Here is a 20590-nt window from a genome sequence, read left to right as displayed (position 1 = left end):
ATGGTCCTTCATTCAGGTCAAATACAATAGCAAGGATCATCAAAATAACTTTCCTTTTAACAAAAATCTGTGGAATTGTAACATTATGTTCTATTTAAATGGCAAATATAGACAGCCCAGCTAGTGGAGAATTACGCTTATGAATGTCAAGCTAAAATAAGAGCCAACATTGTAAAGCCTTAAATATTGACAGATCCATGGATTCAATGGCTCAAACATCAATTGATGCACAAGATGTTAATTCCAGAGGCAAACATTCTCCAGTTACACTAAGCCGGAGAGGAAAGCTCGCCTCCAAAAAGAGCAATGGGGATAAAGTCAGAGAGAGAACCTCACCATTTCTCCTCTCTCTTCCCCAATTGAACACTGGGTGAACAATGAAAATTTCAATACTTACCACAGTACTAGGAGAACTGGGAAGTGTAACCATGTCACATGGAAAACAAATATCCCACTTTTTAATTAGTTCAGTCAGGATATACATCTGTATCCTGCAGAATACAAATGACCACTTTTCTCATCTTTAAAAACTCTACACCACTAGTTTCCATTCATACAATATGATTTATTAAGTCTGTAAAAGTCCTGTCTTTCAGCAACTTATTTGTTGACAATTCTAACTTAAATATACAATTACAAACAATTCAGTATCTTTAGTGCAACTGATGCCAGCATGAATGGCAAAATTTCCCTTACTTCTGATAAAACTATTTATAGTCAAAACAAAGTATTGATTATACATATTTGTACTGTACAAGTCTCACTAACTGAAGTAATACCTACTGTTAAATATTTAACAGCATTGAACTGTGTGAATAGCACTTGAGGAAATTACACATCGTGCTGTTGTCTGAGAGGCTCCTGCAGTTGTCTTACATTTTACAACTAGTCGAAGCATCCAGTTTCATCAGCATGAGTAAAACATGCAACCAGCATATTTGTGAATCAGAGTGTACAAAGCTGTACATTTCTTGAATTATTAGCTTTGAATTTTATGACAAAGGGGTGTCGTGTCGGCACTCAAGCTTCACACCAGCATCAACTCGCATGCACCCACAATTACCACAATCCAGAACACCCCATCAAGCTTCACAAATTACAGTTTTTATTTAAAAACTGCTATCCACTATGTTGAAAGATGTTGTCTAAACTACACTAAGTGCTGCATAAAATTGCCTGGTAGAAAATAAGCAACGAATACTAGATTAGTGATTAAATATGATGAAGCTGTTAAAGTGGTTCTCAGAATTTTAATATAAAATCACCAGATAATTTAAGATTGTGCCATGAAACAAATACAGAACATACATTTTGCAGTTACCCAGAAATTACACATCGTGGAGAAAGAAAGCATATCAACATATTCAAAACAGCTTCTGTATAAAGTAATTAATTCACCCAATAAATTTTCAATTATATTGCCTTTTTTTAAAAAGTAGGCCAAGATTTTTGCAATTTTTTGTATCATATTTACATCCTGCTTATAGGATATACATGATAATCAAACCCTGAATGAATGCTTGTTCACTTTTAAGACTGCAGGGTTTACAAACCTAGCCCAGAAATGGGAAGAATTTTACAGGGTTGTAATTCCAATAAGCATGTATTTAACATGAAACATTTCAGGTACATACAGCAAGTAACGTAGCCTTCAGCATGTCTCCAGAACCAGTGCACACTCATTTGTAACAAGCTACAAAATGTCCTCACTTATGCTACAAAACAAGACATAGGAAATTAAGTGAAATTAATTTGAAGATGAAGCATTTGGTGCGCAAAGAATGCACACATTGCTTTCCATTACTGGAACAGTAGAAATGAAAGTGGAGAATTATAGCAGCTGTCAGTAAAGAACAAAGTGCTAACATGAAGAGTTGTAGGAGGGGAAGAGAAAAAAGTAAAGCGTCCAAATATCTTGGCCTTCAACTTTCGCCCGTTTGTTAATCAGAACTTGTCTCTGATTTAATTACAGGTAATCCCAGATTCACTATTTTCACCAATACTTCACTAATCAAGGAATCTCTTTGGAATATGACCCTGAATTTCTGAAAATAGTGAAGGTCACATGGCGTTGCACTTCTGTAAGTTACAGTTTTCAAGTAAGGTTAGCATCAGTATGTGCAGCTAGTCACTATGTATTGCACATGTGACTCATGCTTTGAGGGTGGAGCTGCTGCCACATCTGTTGCTGCTGCAGTGCCAGCTGTTGTGACTGGTCCGATGTTGACAGAATGTTCATCAATGGCGAGACACAGTTCTGAGGAATTATCAAACCTGTAATACAAAGTTATATAGGTTTACTGATTAAGAATACATCAGTGCGATCACAACCTATAGTTTGCACAAGAGAAATACAGCCTTCAGTCAGATTTCAGGATTATACCAAACATTTGTGAAAATAATCGAGCACCTGAGTCATGAACCAATGAAGAAAAACACCAAGTTCAAACATTAAGACACATGGACAAAATTATGCTTTGCAATTTGTGGCTGTCTGCTTCAGTCATGAGACTTTGTCAACAGCCTGCACTCAGCCATCATCCAGGGGAAATAATGCCCCATCCTAGTCAATCACAATTGTCAGTGACGAGAAGTCTCTGTCCTTGATAAAGAAAGATTAAATAATGTGAGTGATGGCAAAGAAACGGATCTTAAATCCTTAAGTTTACAAAATATTCACCTGTCCAAACAGTGTACTACAAGAATGGAGCTGAGCTGAATCACACAATCATGGAATAATCCAATTCTCTTTTGAAAGCCTCAATTGACACTGCCTCCACCACACTCTCAGGGAGTGCTTTCCAGATCCTAACCACTAGCTGCGTGAAAAGTTTTCCTCACGTTACCACTGTTTTTTTGCCAATTAATCAGAGTCCTCTGGTTCTCTGGAACCATTTGCAGCCAAAGGGAAACCTTTGGATATGCACCCCCAAAATAGAAAAATCGAGGGACATAATCTTGCAGCTAAAGCAATTGCGAGCACGAGGACATTAATACTTGCTGAGAAGTCAAGTTCTGACATTACTGAATGGTAAACACTGGACTTGAATCCTTTAAAAGTTCTTTGTAGGGCTGCACTAGAGGAGGGTGTTCAAATCTGGAAAGAAACGACTATTAAGTTAACATGTTCTCGTGAAAGGTTCCATCTCTGGCCTTCAAAGTGGAAGTTCAAGGCTGAGTCAAGCTCTTCATAAAAGCAGAATAATTTATCGAAATATTAGGGCAGCACGGTAGCACAAGTGGATAGCACTGTGGTTTCACAGCGCCAGGATCCCAGGTTCGATTCCCCACTGGGTCACTGTCTGTGCGGAGTCTGCACGTTCTCCCCGTATCTGCGTGGGTTTCCTCTGGGTGCTCGGGTTTCCTCCCACAGTCCAAAGACGTGCAGGTTAGGTGGATTGGCCATGATAAATTGCCCATGTGACCAAAAAGGTTAGGAGGGGTTATTGGGTTACGGGGATAGGGTGGAAGTGAGGGCTTAAGTGGGTCGGTGCAGACTCAATGGGCCGAATGGCCTCCTTCTGCACTGTATGTTCTATGTAATCTATGAAATTAAAGTACAATTTCGACTTCAAATTCCCTACTTAATATTTTTTTAAAATTTAGAGTAACCAATTTTTTTCCCAATTAAAGGGCAATTTAGCGTAGCCAATCCAACTACCCTGCACATCTTTTTGGGTTGTGGTGGTGAGCCCCACGCAGGCACGGGAAAACGTGCAAACTCGACATGGACAGTGACCCGAAGCCGGGATCGAACCCGGGTCCTCAGCTCTGTGAGGCAGCAGTGCTAACCACTGGGCCACCATAGGTTTCTGAATACTAATGGCACAGAGGAATATGGGATAGTGAGGAAAATGGCGCAGAAGCAGATGGTCAGCCATGATCTGTTTCAATGTCAGAGCAGGTGAGACATGCTGTGTGGCCTACTCCTGCTTCTATTTCCCATGGATCCAAAATGCATTTGGTAAAGTGTTACACACAAACTTGAGAAAAGTTATAGCTCATAGAATGAAAGGGACTGTACCAACATGGATATAAAATTGGCTGAGTGGCAGGAATCAGAGCTGAGCGGTCAATGGTTGTTTCTCAGTCATGAGGAAGGCTTGTATTGGAGTTCCCCAAGAATCGGTGGTGTTAGGACTCTCAATCTTCCCAATAGTGACCTAGACCTTGGTGTACGGGACGCAACTTCAAAATTTGAGAATACAAAACCTTGAAAATACTGTTGTGTAACAAGGATAGTGCAGAACCTCAAAAGTACACAGATTGGTGAAATGGGTGAACAGAGTGGATAAAATTTAATGCAAGTGTGCAGTGATTCATTTTTGTAGGAAGAATATGGAGAGACAATATAAAGTAAAGGGTACAATTCTAAAAGGAATGCAGAATCAGAGACCTGGGTGTTTATGTGCATTAATTATTTAAGGTGGCAAGATAGGTTGAGTGTGCAGCTAATAAAGCATACAGGATGCTGACCTCTGTCAACAGGGAAATAGAGTACATGAGCAAGTTCTGTTAAACCTATACTCCTTTACACTGGTAAACCTCGACAATGGTTCTACTCAACTGGAGTATTGCATCCAGTTCTGGGTGCAATACTTCAGGAAAGATTTCCCCCCCATTTTTTCAAGATTAGAAGCCATCAGAGAGAGTGCAGAAAAGTTTAATGAAAATGGTTTCAGGGATAGGGAACTTCAATTATGCAGACAGATTGGGGATGTTGAGACTGCTTGCCTTGAAGAGAAGGTTGAGAAGAGATTTGATTGAGGTATTCAAAACCATGAGGAATCTGGACAGAGCAGAAAGGGAGAAACTAGGGAGGCATTGCACTGGGACTGTGGCGTTGAGGACCCGGGTTCGAATCCCTGCCCTGGGTCACTGTCTGTGTGGAGTTTGCGCATTCTCCCCAATCCTGTGTAGGTTTCACCCCCACAACCCAAAGATGTGCAAGTTAGGTGAATTGGCCACGCTAAATTGCCCCTTAATTGGAGAAAAAATAATTGGGTACTCTAAAGTTATTTAAAAAAATAAAGGGAGAAACTGCTCCCATTAGTGGAAGGAATGAGAAGAGGGCATAGACTTACGATAATTGACAAAAGAAGCAATGGAGAAACTAGGAAAAACTTTCACAGATTTAAAATTCTCTGCCTGTGTTGTGGAGGCAGGTTCAATAGAGGTATTTAAGAGGGAATAAGACTGTTATCTTAAAGGAAGAATGCACAGGGTTACAGAGAGAAGGCAGGGGGGTATTCCTTCAGGGAGGTCAGCCCAGAATGCCCTCCTCCTGTGCTGTAACCACTATGATGAGGTGATTCTGTAATATCTACATCCGGGGAGGTCTCACTTTTCTGTTTCTTAACTCCACTTCAATTTTGCTAACAATATTATGATACTTTAGAAGTCCATAGACACATCAACCACATTACTCTCAAAGTTCTCTGTAGCTTCAAAAAACTTTGCACCTTTCACTTTCAACTAATTGGTGCTGCCTTTAATTTATAGAATCCTGAATTAACGCCTCACAAAGATAAGCCACCACTGACTTTTAGGCTGACTGGCTGTAGTTGCAGGGTTTATCTGTCCCTCCCTTTTTGAACCATGGTGTAACATTCAAGATCCTCAATCCTCTGACATCAATGTCCTATCGGAGGATCAGAAGATTGGAGCTAGAGCCTCTGCAATTTCCACCAACACAAGATGCACTCCATCCGGAGCAGGTGACTTCTCAACTTTTGAGTACTGCTGACCTTTTTGATACATCCTTTATCTACTTTCATCTTACAGAACTTCCTTGTGACCTTGGCCGTTGTGATATCAGCATCATCCTCTTCATTAGTAAGAGGGAGGAAATGTACAGGGCCATACTCTCCGCCTCGACAAGAGGAGCTGATTTTTGGTCCCTAATCAATGCCAATCTGCCTTTGATTACCAGTTTAGTATTTATATCTTTCTAGAAGACTATGGTGACCAACTAATCTATTCTCACACACTCCATCATTATTTTATTTTGTAGTTCTCCTTGTGTATTAGCTTGGTTGTGTATTATATTATGAGACTGACATTTGGAACACTGTACACAATTCTATGCTGCACGATATCTACATTGTGCTACATCGGCTGGCTATGGCTTGCGTTTCGTATTTAAAAAAATTCTTCCATGGATGTGGGCCTTGCAGGCTGGGCCAGCATTTATTGCCCATCTTTCATTGAGGAGACATTTAAGAGTCAACCACATTGCTGTGGATCTAGAGACCCATGTAGACCAGACCAGGCAAGGACAGTCAATTTCCTTCCCTAAAAGGCATTCGTGAACCAGATGGGGTTTTTAAACGAAAATTGACAATGGTTTCATGGTTATCATTTGACTTTCAATTCCAGATTTTTTATTCAATTCAAATTTTGACATCTGCTGTGGTGGGATTCGAACCAGAGTCCCCAGAGCATTACCCCGGGTCTCTTGAATATTAGTTCAGTGACAATATCACTGCCTCAATTAATCGACTGCTAATGAATGTTAGCCTTTATTACACAAATGCTTCCCACTAGAATTCTGCACATTTGCACAAATGCACAAACATTTCCATGGACTACACCCCAGGGTTCTAAAGGAGATAGCTGAGGAGATTGTGGAGGCATTGGTGATGATCTTTCAGGAATCACTGGAGGCAGGAAGGGTCCCAGAGAACTGGAAAACGGCTAATGCAATAGCCCTGTTTAAGAAGGGAGGCAGAAGTTAGGAAATTATAGGCTGGTTAGCCTGACTTCGGTCATTGGTAAGATTTTAGAGTCCATTATTAAAATGAAATTGCTGAGTACTTGGAAGTGCATGATAAAATAGGACTGAGTCAGCACGGTTTCGTCAAGGGGAGGTCATGTTTGACAAATCTGTTAGAGTTCCCTGAGGATGTAACAAGGAAGTTAGACAAAGGAGAACCAGTGGATGTGATTTATTTAGATTTCCAGAAGGCCTTTGACAAGGTGCCGCATAGGAGATTGTTCATCATAGATTATCATAGAATTTACAGTGCAGAAGGAGGCCATTCGGCCCATCGAGTCTGCACCGGCTCTTGGAAAGAGCACCCTACCCAAGGTCAACACCGCCACCCTAAACCCATAACCCAGTAACCCCACCCAACACTAAGAGCAATTTTGGACAGCAAGGGCAATTTATCATGGCCAATCCACCTAACCTGCACATCTTTAGGCTGTGGGAGGAAACCGGAGCACCCGGAGGAAACCCACGCACACACGGGGAGGATGTGCAGACTCTGCACAGACAGTGACCCAAGCTGGAATCGAACCTGGGACCCTGGAGCTGTGAAGCAATTGTGCTATCCACAAGGCTACGTGCTGCCCCTCATAAGAACACAAGAACTAGGAACAGGAGTAGGCCATCTGGCCCCTCGAGCCTGCTCCGCCATTTAATGAGATCATGGCTGATCTTTGTGGACTCAGCTCCACTCTCAGGCCCGTACACCATATCCCCGAATCCCTTTATTCTTTAGAAAGGCATCTATCTTTTTCTTAAAAACGTTTAAAGAAGGAGCCTCAACTGCTTCACTGGGCAAGGAATTCCAGAGATTCACAACCCTTTGGGTGAAGAAGTTCCTCCTACACTCCGTCCTAAATCTACCTCCCTTTATTTTGAGGCTATGCCCCCTAGTTTTGCTTTCCCCGACCAGTGGAAACAACCTGCCTGCATCTATCCTATCTATTCCCTTCATTATTTTATATGTCTCAATAAGTTCCCCCCGCATCCTTCTAAACTCCAATGAGTACAGTCCCAGTCTACTCAACCTCTCGTCATAATCTAATCCCCTCAACTCTGGGATCAACCTAGTGAATTTCCTCTGCACTCCCTCCAGTGCCAATATGTCCTTTCTCAGGTAAGGAGACCAAAACTGAACACAATACTCCAGATGCGGCCTCACCAACACCCTATACAATTGCAGCATAACCTCACTAGTCTTGAACTCCATCCCTCTAGCAATGAAAGACAAAACTCGATTAGCCTTCTTAATCACCTGTTGCACCTGCACACCAACTTTTTGCGACTCGTGAACCAGCACACCCAGGTCCCTCTGCACAGCAGCATGTTTTAACATCTTACCGTTTAAATAATAATCCATTCTGCTGTTATTCCTCCCAAAATGGATAGCCTCACACTTGGCAACATTGAATTCCATCTGCCAGACCCTAGCCCATTCACCTAACCTATCCAAATCCTTCTGCAGACTTCCGGTATCCTCTGCCCTTTTTGCTTTACCACTCATCTTAGTGTCATCTGCAAACTTTGACACATTGCACTTGGTCCCCAACTCCAAATCATCTATGTAAATTGTGAACAACTGCGGGCCCAACACTGATCCTTGAGGGACCCCACTAGTTACAGGTTGCCGACCAGAGAAACACCCATTTATCCCCACTCTCTGCTTTCTGTTAGTTAACCAATCCTCTACCCATGCTACCACTTTACCCTCAATGCCATGCATCTTTAGTTTATGCAGCAACCTTTTAACAATAAGTTAAAAGCCCATGGTGTTAATGGTAAGATCCTGGCATTGATAGAGGATTGGCTGACTGGCAGAAGGCAGAGAGTGGGGATAAAGAGTTATTTTTCAGGATGGCAGCCGGTGACTAGTGGTGTGCCTCAGGGGCCGGTGGTGGGACCACAACTTTTCACAATATGCATTAATGATCTGGAAGAAGGAACTGAAGGCACTGTTGCTAAGCTTGCAAATGATACAAAGATATGCAGAGGGACAGATAGTACTGAGGAAGCAGGGGGGGCTGCAGAAGGACTTGGACAGGCTGGGAGAGTGGGCAATGAAGTGGCAGATGGAATACAATGTGGAAAACTGTGAGGTTATGCACTTTGGTCAGAAGAATGGAGGCATAGACTATTTTCTACATGGGGAAATACTGAGGAAATCAGAAACACAAAGGGACTTGGGAGTCCTAGTTCAAGATTCTCTTGAGGCTAATGTGCAGGTTCAGTTAGCAGTTAGGAAGGCAAATGTAATGTTGGCATTCATGTCGAGAGGGCTAGAATACAAGAGCAGGGATGTACTTCTGAGGCTGTATAAGGCTCTGGTCAGAGCCCATTTCTTTTTCTTTATTGTCACAAGTAGGCTTACATTAACACTGCAATGAAGTTGCTGTTAAAATCTCCTAGTCGTCACACTCCGGCGCCTGTTCGGGTACACAGAGGGAGAATGCAGAATGTTCAATTCACCTGATAAGCACGTCTTTCGGGAGTTGTGGGAGGAAACTGGAGCACCTGGAGGAAACCCACGGAGACACTAGAAGTCTGTACAGACTTCACAGAGACAGTGACCCAAGCCAGGAAACGAACCTGGGACCCTGGTGCTGTGAAGTAACAATGCTAACCACTAAGCTACCATGCCGCCCATTTGGAATATTGTGAGCAGTTTCGGGCCCCGTATCGAAGGAAGGATGTGCTGGCTTTGGAAAGGGTCCAGGGGAGGTTCACAACCCCTGTTTAGGGGCTGTTTAGCACAGGGCTAAATCGCTGGCTTTTAAAGCAGACCAAGGCAGGCCAGCAGCACGGTTCAATTCCCGTAACAGCCTCCCCGAACAGGCGCCGGAATGTGGCGACTAGGGGCTTTTCACAGTAACTTCATTGAAGCCTACTTGTGACAATAAGCGATTTTCATTTCATTTCATTTCACAAGAATAATCCCTGTAATGAAGAGTTTGCCGCAGAAGGCTGTGGACGCCAAATCACTGAGTGTCTTTCAGACAGAGATAGATAGTTTCTTCTTGATTAATAAGGGGATCAGGGGTTCTGGGGAGAAGACAGGAGAATGGGAATGAGAAACGCATCAGCCATGATTGAATGGTGGAGCAGACTCAATGGGCCGAGTGGCCTAATTCTACTCCATTCTTATAGTCATATTTCAGGTTTTTTTTAAAATGGTGACAACTCCAGAACAAATAAACCATGAAGAAAAAAAGAAAGTATGGATTTGCTTTGAAAAGGAACAACTGGCCTTGTGTTATTATCTGGAACTTACCCAGGATTTAACGAACACTGCACTGCACAGGGGTCAATCACAAAAGCTCAACATAAACAGGGACTCAAGAGAAAAATGACCATCCGGTTTTGGATATACATAATTTCTTCATCATCGCTGTGGCAAAATCTTGAAATTCTTTCCCTAATGTAACTGTGGGTGCACCTCTCTTAGTTCCAGGCAGTAGCTCATCACCACCTTCTGAAGGACAAATGGGGATGGGCAATAAATGCTGGCCATGCCAGGAACTCAGATCCCACAACAAAAATCAAGCTGTACCAGTCTCCATAAACAAGGAGCAAAGAACATTCTAATTGGAACGAGTGGTTGTGATAAATTGTTCATCATGCTATATGCCATTACGTCACAATATCAAACAACGACGCAGTGAATTCCAGAAGAATGGAATTATCGATGTATTAATTGCACAATGGATCACAGGTGTACCGTTTGACAAATCAGGGGGGAGCACTTTTCTGGCAGACCCACAGAAAACACTGACTTTGGATCCGAGCTACCAAAGAAATAAACACAGCTTTTAACACATGGAAGGTTAAAGGGTTTCTCCATTCTGCCAAGGATTGCAATCACCCACACCAATCAGAAAATTCTGGAATAAAACTTACGATGAGACATAGATAAAATAACAGAAAAGGCAAGGTCTTATTGTACAAAGACAAGTTCTCAAATTTGATATTCTCCACAATACTTAGCTAAAAATAATTGCTTCTTTGCATTTTTGATAGGTTACAATCCAGCCTCAGCATGAAGCAAACTGTTGTGTTTCCACTTGTGGTATAATACTAATCCATTGCTCACACTCACCTACAATCCTTTGCCCATCTTCTGTTTTTAATCGCACTATCTGCATTTTTACATTTGTTCCACTCACAGATGCCAAGACTCCTTCCACTTTTGTCCAGACACTAAGGACTGAGCCACAGAGGACGTGATAGGTGCGACACCGCAGCCCAATTTCACAAACCATTCCCAGGCTTACTTTTTTGCAGTTTCCACGCCTATCAGGATGAAAAAATTACAGCAGTCATTTCACTCTTCAACAGTATTAGTCACTGAAAAGATATTAGTTACTGAAATTAGTCTTGAAATGCACTGGGACTTGTCCAGTGCTTTGCATGCACTTGTCTTGTGTCTAAAGAAATGAGGGAGATATATTTTCACACTCCAGATAAATTCGATCACAATGTCTTTCCACTTTATTTTTGGAGGATTAAAACTACCTTCTTCCACAATGTAAACGAACAAATTGAAAATCAACTTCGAAGCCATCAATGAATGGCTAATTCAGGCCATTGAAAAGGGTTGCAATTCAAGATGGTTGGCGTCTTAATTTTCTCTTCCCACAATAAAATGCCAAGCAGGAGCTTGCTTGTTCCGGTGTATCAAAAGATTCGTAAAGCTCCACATCACCATCTGTTGCCTCCTAACAATTTTTTTCTTGAAAAAAAATAATAATTTAGAATACCCAATTATTTTCTTTTCCAATTAAGGGCAATATCTCCCAAGGGCCAGCCTGCCACCTCAGCTTGTGCGCCAAAAACGACTGGTCCCCGAGCGCAGCTGGTTCACTGCCTTGCCCGTCGAGAGCATAGAATCCCTACAGTGCAGACCACCATTCGGCCCATCGAGTCTGCACCAGCCCTTGGAAACGGCACCCTACTTAAACCCATGCCTCCACTCTACCCCCGTAACCCCACCTAACCGTTGGACATGAAGGGGCAATTTAGCCCCAAGGTCAACACCTCCACCCTATCCCCGTAACCCAGTAACCCCACCCAACACTAAGGGCAATTTTGGACACGAAGGGCAATTTATCATGGCCAATCCACCTAACCTGCACATCTTTGGACTGTGGGAGGAAACTGGAGCACCCGCAGGAAACCCACGCACACACGGGGAGGATGTGCAGACTCCGCACAGGCAGTGACCCAAGCCAGAATCGAACTTGGGACCCTGGAGCTGTGAAGCAATTGTGCTATCCACAACGCTACCGTGCTGCCCAACAGCTCCCGGTGTTGGGGAAATAGTGTACTGGCTGTCCGCTACGAGAATGGAATCCACCAGCCCCTGCCTCTCCACCCTTCCAGATTTATCCTTGTGCACTATGTGAGAGATTTTCTCCCCCGAATGGCCGCCTTCAAAACCTTCTGCAGTGTGGACGGTGCAACTGCCTCGTTCCTATTGAACCCAGTGCTCCCCAATGGCGGAGGATACAAACTGACAGAATCCCTTGCTGCCGGCAACATCATGTCCAATCTCCATGGTGCCCAACTCCAACATCCAGTCCACAAAAATAACAGTGGCAAAACCAGGGACCCTGTTCAATTCCAGCCTTGGGTACCTTAATCGGACTCAGAAGGCCCACGTGTCGCAGGAGTGTTGAAAATGGCGGAGGCCCCTGTGTCGTCGTTGCCCCCTCAGAAGACAACGGAGAGGTTGGTGGAATTTTTGACAGAGAAGATTAGAAAGCAGAGGCAGGCAGTCACAGATGATCTCGTAAAAGTGACTGAGCCAATTCGGACAGCTCTGGACAGGGTGGAACAGCGATTGGAGGAGACAGTCTTGGATGATGATGATCGGATCACCTCCTTGGAAGCGGAGGTGGAAATGTTAGCAGAGGAGCAGAAAACATTGGATGGGTGAATGGGTCCAGTAATGCTAAGAGAAATAAAACACAGGGAGAGTGTACAAAACATGACCAGACAGATGGTCTGAGAAAGCAGGGCAGAGAGCAAGGGAAGCCTAGATTAAACTGCATTAATTTCAATGCAAGAGGCCTGACGGGCAAGTAGATGAATTCAGGGCATGGATGGGTACATGGGACTGGGATATTATAATTATTACTGAAACATGGCTAAGGGAGAGGCAGGACTGGCATCTCAATGTTTCAGTGTACAGATGCTGTCGGAAAGCTAGACACAAGGTAAAAGGGGAGAGGGAGTTGAGTTTTTGATTCGGGAGAATATCATGGCAATACTGAGAGGGGATATATCCCAGGGTTCGCCCACTAAGTCTATATGGATAGAACTGAAAATTGAGGGAGAAATCAGAAGGGCAAAAAGGAGACACGAGATTGCTTTGGCAGATAAGAGCTTCTACAAATACATAAAGGGCAAAAGAGTAACGAGGGAGAGCGTAGAGCCCCTTAAGGATCTACAAGGTCACCTATGTGCGGATCAACAAGAGAAGGGTGAGAAATTAATATTTCTCATCGGTATTTACTGTGGAGAAGGCATGGACGTTAGGGAACTTGGGGAAATAAATAGTGATGCCTTCAGGAGTGTACATATTACAGAGAAGGAGGTGCTGGAAGTCTTAAAGCGCATCAAGGAGATAAATCCCCAGAACCTGATGAAACGTATCTCAGGACATTGTGGGAGGCTCGGGTAGAAATTGCCGGTCTCCTAGCTGAGATATTTGAATCATCGACAGCCACAGGAGAGGTGCCAAGATTGGAGGGTTCAATCACAAATTTGATTGTTTTTTGAAGGGGTAACCAAGAAGGTAAATGAGGGCAGCGCAGTCGACGTTGTCCACATGGACTTTAGCAAGGCCTTTGACAAGGTACCACATGGTTGGTTGTTGCATACAGTTAAATTTCACAGGATCCAGGGTGAGGTAGCCAATTGGATATAAAATTGGCTTGACGACAGAAGACAAAGGGTGGTTGTAGAGGGTTGTTTTTCAAACTGGAGGCCTGTGACCAGTGGTGTTCCTCGGGGATCAGTGCTGGGTGCACTGTTATTTGTTATTTATATTAATGATTTGGATGAGAATTTAGGAAGCATGATTGGTAAGTTTTCAGGTGACATCAAGATTAGTGGCATAGTAGTATGGGCTGGAGCAGGGGGAAATATTTAGATTCATGCAGGTTCGAGACTTTGCCAGAAAGGAGATACCGCGCTTCCCAGTAGAGCCAGCTTCCACACTGCTGGAGGAGGTGCTGACGACAGGGGGACTGAAGAAGGGGATAGTATCGGTGGTTTATGGGGCTATTTTGGAGGAGAAGGCACCGCTAGAAAGGATCAAGGCAAAGTGGGAGGAGGAGTTGAGAGAGGGTATGGAGGAGGGGTTCTGGTGTGAGGTGCTCCTGAGGGTGAAAGCCTCCACCTTGTGTGCGAGGTTGGGGCTGATACAGTTGAAGGTGGTGTATAGAGCGCACCTTACAAGGGCGAGGATGAGCCGGCTCTTTGAGGGGGTAGAAGATGAAATGAAATGAAAAGAAAAATGAAATGAAAATCGCTTATCGTCACGAGTAGGCTTCAAACGAAGTTACTGTGAAAAGCCCCTAGTCGCCACATTCCGGCGCCTGTTCGGGGAGGCTGGTACGGGAATCGAACCGTGCTGCTGGCCTGCCTTGGTCTGCTTTAAAAGCCAGCGATTTAGCCCAGTGTGCTAAACCAAACCCTGTGTGTGAACGTTGCAGGGGGGCCCCGCAAACCATGTTCATATGTTTTGGTCCTGTCCAAAGCTGGAGGATTACTGGAAGGAGGTTTTTAGGGTAATCTCTAAAGTGGTGCACGTGAAACTGGACCCGGGCCCTCAGGAGGCCATATTCTGGGTGTCGGACCAGCCGGGGTTGGAAACGGGCGCGGAGGCAGATGTTGCAGCCTTCGCCTCGTTGATCTGTCATGAGAGAGTACTTTTAAGAACTGGATGTTTAAGCAATGTACCTTTAAGAAAACAGTGATGTCATAGAGTGGGTGGAGCTCAGCTCAGTTCAGCCATTTTTGCTGTTTTGTTTTGCAGTTTGAAAAGTGCCTGGCTGGTTTTGCTGAGAGCAGTTTAAAAGCGCATGGCTGTTTTGCTGTGAGCTGATTAAAAGGAGAAAGCCAGTTTGAGACAGCAGCTTGAGAAGTTCTGGTTTGCTGTGAGTTGCTTGAAGGGAGAAAGCCAGTTTGAAAAAGCAGCTTGTGTGTGTCTATGTGTTTCCAGAGAGCTGCAGGAAGAAAGCAAGGTGCTGGAGCTGAAGTCAACCAAGCTGATATATCTCTGCCACCCAACAGAAAATATATATTAACTGTGACCTGGTGTGTTATTGTTTTGAAGGTTTGAAGCCTTTTGGGTGTTTGAAGGAACATTTTGAGGGATTATTTAGTGGTGTATTATTTTCAGGGTTATCTTTGAAGTAAGGGGTGTTAAGGGATCCAATGTTTATTTAAAAGGTTAAGTTGAGTTCATAGAATAAGCATTGTTTTGTGTTTAAAACCACGTGTCCATAATTGTAATCCCACACCTGGGGAAAAAGCCGTGTGCTAGGAAAAGCAACAAATCCATTAAAGGGAGAGGTTGGTTGAACTCCATGATACATTTTGGGGTTCTGAAAACGCCTCTCCCATAACAGATCGCCCGAAGGCGGATTCTGTTAGGGTGGAGATCAACCACTCCACCCTGTGGCCTGACATGGCGGGGGGACCTGCTGGAATTCTTAACGCTTGAAAAGGTCACATTTGAACTGAGGGAAAGGATGTAGGGGTTCTACAATTCATGGACATTATTCATTATGCACTTTCAAGAATTGGATCACATCGAACATTCGGGGAGTGGGGGGCTGGGAGGGTTGGGGGGAGAGGGACTGTATGTGTTAATGGTGACTATGGGTGATTCCTGATTCCTTTTTGTTATTTGTTTATGTTAACATGCAGGCCAATGTCTAGGGTTTGGTGGGAGGATGGGATCGTTGTTATTAATTATGGGGACATTACATTCGTTACTGATTATTGTTTATTGTTGGGTGTAAATTTGGAGAAAATCTGAAAAAGGAGAACAAAAAATATTAAAAAAAAAAAAAGATTAGTGGCATAGTGGACAGTGAAGGTGGTTATCTAGGATTGCAACGGGATCTTGATCAATAGGGCCAGTGGGCCGATGAATGGCAGATGGAGTTTAATTTAGATAAATGTGAGGTAATGCATTTTGGTAGATCATATCGGGGCAGGACCTACTCAGTTATTGGTAGAGAGTTGGGGAGAGTTATAGAACAAAGAGATCTAGGAGTACAGGTTCATAGTTCCTTGAAAGTGGAGTCACAGATGGACAGGGTGGTGAAGAAGGAATTCGGTATGCTTGGTTTCATTGCTCAGAACGCGGAATACAGGAGTTTGGACGGCTTGCTGAAGTTGTACAAGACATTAGTACGGTCACACTTGGAATACTGTGTACAGTTCTGGTCACCCTATTATAGAAAGGATATTATTAAACTAGAAAAAGTGCAGAAAAGATTTACTAGGATGCTAACGGGACTTGATGGTTTGAGATACAAGGAGAGGCTGGATAGACTGGGACTTTTTTCCCTGGAGCGTAGGCGACTGAGGGGTGATCGTATAGAGGTCTATAAAATAATGAGGGGCATAGATAAGGTAGACAGTCAACATCTTTTCCCAAAGGGAGGGAAGTCTAAAACTAGAGGGCATAGATTTAGGTTAAGAGGGGAGATATACAAAAGGGTCCAGAGGGACAATTTTCACACAAAGGGCGGTGACTGTCTGGAACGAGCTGCCAGAGGCAGTAGTGGAGGCGGGTACAATTTTGTCTTTTAAAAAGCATTTGGACAGTTATATGGGAAAGCTGAGTATAGAGGGATATGGGCCAAATGCGAGCAATTGGGACTAGCTTAGTGATAGAAACTGGGTGCATGGACAAGTTGGGACGAAGGGCCTGTTTTCATGCTGTGAACATCTATGATTCTATGGAGTTGCACATTCTCCCTGTGTTCTACACTAAATTTAAAAAAATTAAGCATTGGGAACTAATTAAACCTAATTACTTAATTTTAATTTAGAGGGGTATCTAAGCCAGAGATTGGAGAGTACTATATTTAGCTTTCACATTTATAGTAGAAATCTAGTGCTAGGAAACAGATAGTTAATAGTAACTTAAAAAAAATAAAAAAATTTTTAAATTTTAATTTACTAATTAATTGACGCAATGTCAGTTAGAGGGGTGCAGTGCTCTGACTGTGAGATGTGGCAGGTCCGGGAGGCTTCCAGCGTCCCGGATGCCTTCATCTGCAGAAAGTGCACCCAACTGGAGCTCCTCACAGACCGCATGGTTCGGTTGGAGCGGCAATTGGATGCACTTAGGAGCATGCAGGTGGTGGAAAGCGTCATAGATCGCAGTTATATAAATGTGGTGACACCCAAGGTGCAGGCAGAGAAATGGGTAACCACCAAAAAGGGCAGGCAGTCAGTGCAGGAATCCCCCGTGGTTGTCCCCCTCTCGAACAGGTATACCCCATTGGATACTATCGGGGGGGATAGCCTAGCAGGGAAAAACAGCAGCAGCCAGAGCAGTGGCACCACGGCTGGCTCTGATGTTCAGAAGGGAGGGTCAAAGCGCAGAAGAGCAATAGTAATAGGGGACTCTATAGTCAGGGGCACAGATAGGCGCTTCTGTGGATGTGAAAGACTCCAGGATGGTGTGTTGCCTCCGTGGTGCCAGGATCCAGGATGTCTCCGAACGGGTAGAGGGCATCCTGAAGGGGGAGGGCAAACAGGCAGAGGTCGTTGAACATATTGGTACTAACGACATAGGCAGAAAGGGGCATGAGGTCCTGCAGCAGGAGTTCAGGGAGCTAGGCAGAAAGTTAAAAGACAGGACCTCCAGGGTTATAATCTCGGAATTACTCCCTGTGCCACGTGCCAGTGAGGCTAGAAACAGGAAGATAGAGCAGCTAAACAGCTGGTGTAGGAGTGAGGGTTTCCGTTATCTGGACCACTGGGAGCTCTTCCAGGGCAGGTGTGACCTATATAAGAAGGACGGGTTGCATCTAAACTGGAGAGGCATAAATATCCTGGCCGCGAGGTTTGCTAGTGTCACACGGGAGGGTTTAAACTAGTATGGCAGGGGGGTGGGCACGGTAGCAATAGATCAGAAGCAGACAGGGAGAAGTTGCTGAACACAGCGGGTCTGGTGGCCTGAAGTGCATATGTTTTAATGCAAGAAGTATTATGGGGAAGGCAGATGAACTTAGAGCTTGGATTAGTACTTGGAACTATGATGTTGTTGCTATTACAGAGACTTGGGTGACGGAACGGCAGGATTGACAGCTAAATGTTCCAGGATTTAGATGTTTCAGGCAGGCTAGAGGGGGATGTAAAAGGGGTGGCGGAGTTGCGCTACTGGTTAGGGAGGATATCACAGCTGTACTACGGGAGGACACCTCAGAGGGCAGTGAGGCTATATGGGTAGAAATGAAATGAAAAATGAAAATCGCTTACTGTCACAAGTAGGCTTCAATGAAGTTACTGTGAAAAGCCCCTAGTCGCCACATTCCGGCGCCTGTTCGGGGAGGCTGGTACGGGAATTGAACCGTGCTGCTGGCCTACCTTGGTCTGCTTTAAAAGCCAGCGATTTAGTCCAGTGAGCTAAACCAGCCCCTAGAGATCAGGAATAAGAAGGGTGCAGTCACAATGTTGGGGGTTTACTACAGGCCTCCCAACAGCCAGCGGGAGATAGAGGAGCAGATAGGTAGACAGATTTTGGGAAAGAGTAAAAACAACAGGGTTGTGGTGATGGGAGACTTCAACTTCCCCAATATTGACTGGGACTCACTTAGTGCCAGGGGCTTAGACGGGGCAGAGTTTGTAAGGAGCATCCAGGAGGGCTTCTTAAAACAATATGTAGACAGTCCAACGAGGGAAGGGGCAGTATTTGACCTGGTATTGGGGAATGAGCCCAGCCAGGTGGTAGAAGTTTCAGTAGGGGAGCATTTCGGGAACAGTGACCACAATTCAGTGAGTTTTAAAGTGCTGGTGGACAAGGATAAGAGTGGTCCTAGGGCGAATGTGCCTAATTGGGGGAAGGCTAATTATAACAATATTAGGCGGGAACTGAAGAACATAGATTGGGGGCGGATGTTTGAGGGCAAATCAACATTTGACATGTGGGAGGCTTTCAATGTCAGTTGAAAGGAATTCAGGACCGGCATGTTCCTGTGAGGAAGAAGGATAAATACGGCAATTTTCGTGAACCTTGGATAACGAGAGATATTGTAGGCCTCGTCAAAAAGAAAAAGTAGGCATTTGTCAGGGCTAAAAGGCTGGGAACAGATGAAGCCTGTGAGGAATATAAGGAAAGTAGGAAGGAACTTAAGCAAGGAGTCAGGAGGGCTAGAAGGGGTCACGAAAAGTCATTGGCAAATAGGGTTAAGGAAATTCCCACGGCTTTTTACACGTACATAAAAAGCAAAGAGGGTAGCCTGGGAAAGGGTTGGCCCACTGAAGGACAGGCAAGGGAATCAGTGTGTGGAGCCAGAGGAAATGGGTGAGGTACTAAATGAATACTTTGCATCAGTATTCACCAAAGAGAAGGAATTGGTAGATGTTGAGTCTGGAGAAGGGTGTGTAGATAGCCTGGGTCACATTGAGATCCAAAAAGACGAGGTGTTGGGCGTCTTAAAAAATATTACGGTAGATAAGTCCCCAGGGCCTGATGGGATCTACCCCAGAATACTGAAGGAGGCTGGAGAGGAAATTGCTGAGGTCTTGACAGAAATCTTTGGATCCTCACTGTCTTCAGGTGATGTCCCGGAGGACTGGAGAATAGCTAATGTTGTTCCTCTGTTTAAGAAGGGTAGCAAGGATAATCCAGGGAACTACAGGCCGGTGAGCCTTACTTCAGTGGTAGGGAAATTACTGGAGAGAATTTTTCGAGACAGGATCTACTCCCATTTGGAAGCGAATGGACGTATTAGTGAGAGGCAGCATGGTTTTGTGAAGGGGAGGTCGTGTCTCACTAAACTTGATAAGAGTTTTTCGAGGAGGTCACAAAGATGATTGATGCAGGTAGGGCAGTGGATGTTGTCTATATGGACTTCAGTAAGGCCTTTGACAAGGTCCCTCATGGTAGACTAGTACAAAAGGTGAAGTCACACGGGATCAGGGGTGAGCTGGCAAGGCGGATACAGAACTGGCTAGGTCATAGAAGGCAGAGAGTAGCAATGGAAGGATGCTTTTCTAATTGGAGGGCTGTGACCAGTGGTGTTCCGCAGGGATCAGTGCTGGGACCGTTGCTGTTTGTAGTATATATAAATGATTTGGAGGAAAATGTAACTGGTCTGATTCGTACGTTTGCAGACGACACAAAGGTTAGTGGAATTGCAGATAGCGATGAGGACTGTCAGAGGATACAGCAGGATTTAGATTGTTTGGACACTTGGGCGGAGAGATGGCAGATGGAGTTTAATCCGGACAAATGTGAGGTAATGCATTTTGGAAGGTCTAATGCAGGAAGGGAATATACAGTGAATGGTAGAACCCTCAAGAGTATTGAAAGTCAGAGAGATCTAGGAGTACAGGTCCACAGGTCACTGGAAGGGGCAACACAGGTGGAGAAGGTTGTCAAGAAGGCATACGGCATGCTTGCCTTCATTGGCCGGGGCATTGAGCATAAGAATTGGCAAGTCATGTTGCAGCTGTATAGAGCCTTAGTTAGGCCACACTTGGGAGTATAGTGTTCAATTCTGATCGCCACACTACCAGAAGGATGTGGAGGCTTTAGAGAAGGTGCAGAAGAGATTTACCAGAATGTTG

The 20590-nt window shown here is 44.3% G+C and overlaps 1 protein-coding gene across 2 annotated transcripts in view; it reads right to left on the bottom strand.

Annotated features, from left to right (window-relative positions):
- Window positions 1–550: 550 nt before the first annotated feature.
- sbno1 (strawberry notch homolog 1 (Drosophila)) overlaps window positions 551–20590 on the bottom strand; it is a 274172-nt gene continuing 254132 nt past the window's right edge. For both annotated transcript variants that reach the window (XM_072514240.1, XM_072514325.1), the window contains 2 exons: window positions 10863–11056; window positions 551–2274 (listed from right to left, as the gene is read on the bottom strand). In XM_072514240.1, coding sequence (XP_072370341.1) covers window positions 2132–2274; window positions 10863–11056 — 337 coding nt within the window. In that variant the 3' untranslated portion in view covers window positions 551–2131. The remainder of the gene's footprint in view (window positions 2275–10862; window positions 11057–20590) is intronic.

This window comes from Scyliorhinus torazame, chromosome 1 (assembly GCF_047496885.1).
Source record: "Scyliorhinus torazame isolate Kashiwa2021f chromosome 1, sScyTor2.1, whole genome shotgun sequence".
In the NCBI taxonomy this organism is placed as follows: Eukaryota; Metazoa; Chordata; class Chondrichthyes; order Carcharhiniformes; family Scyliorhinidae; genus Scyliorhinus; species Scyliorhinus torazame.
The sequence above is the reverse complement of the archived record's forward strand: the minus strand, read 5'-3'. Positions and strand labels throughout refer to the sequence as shown.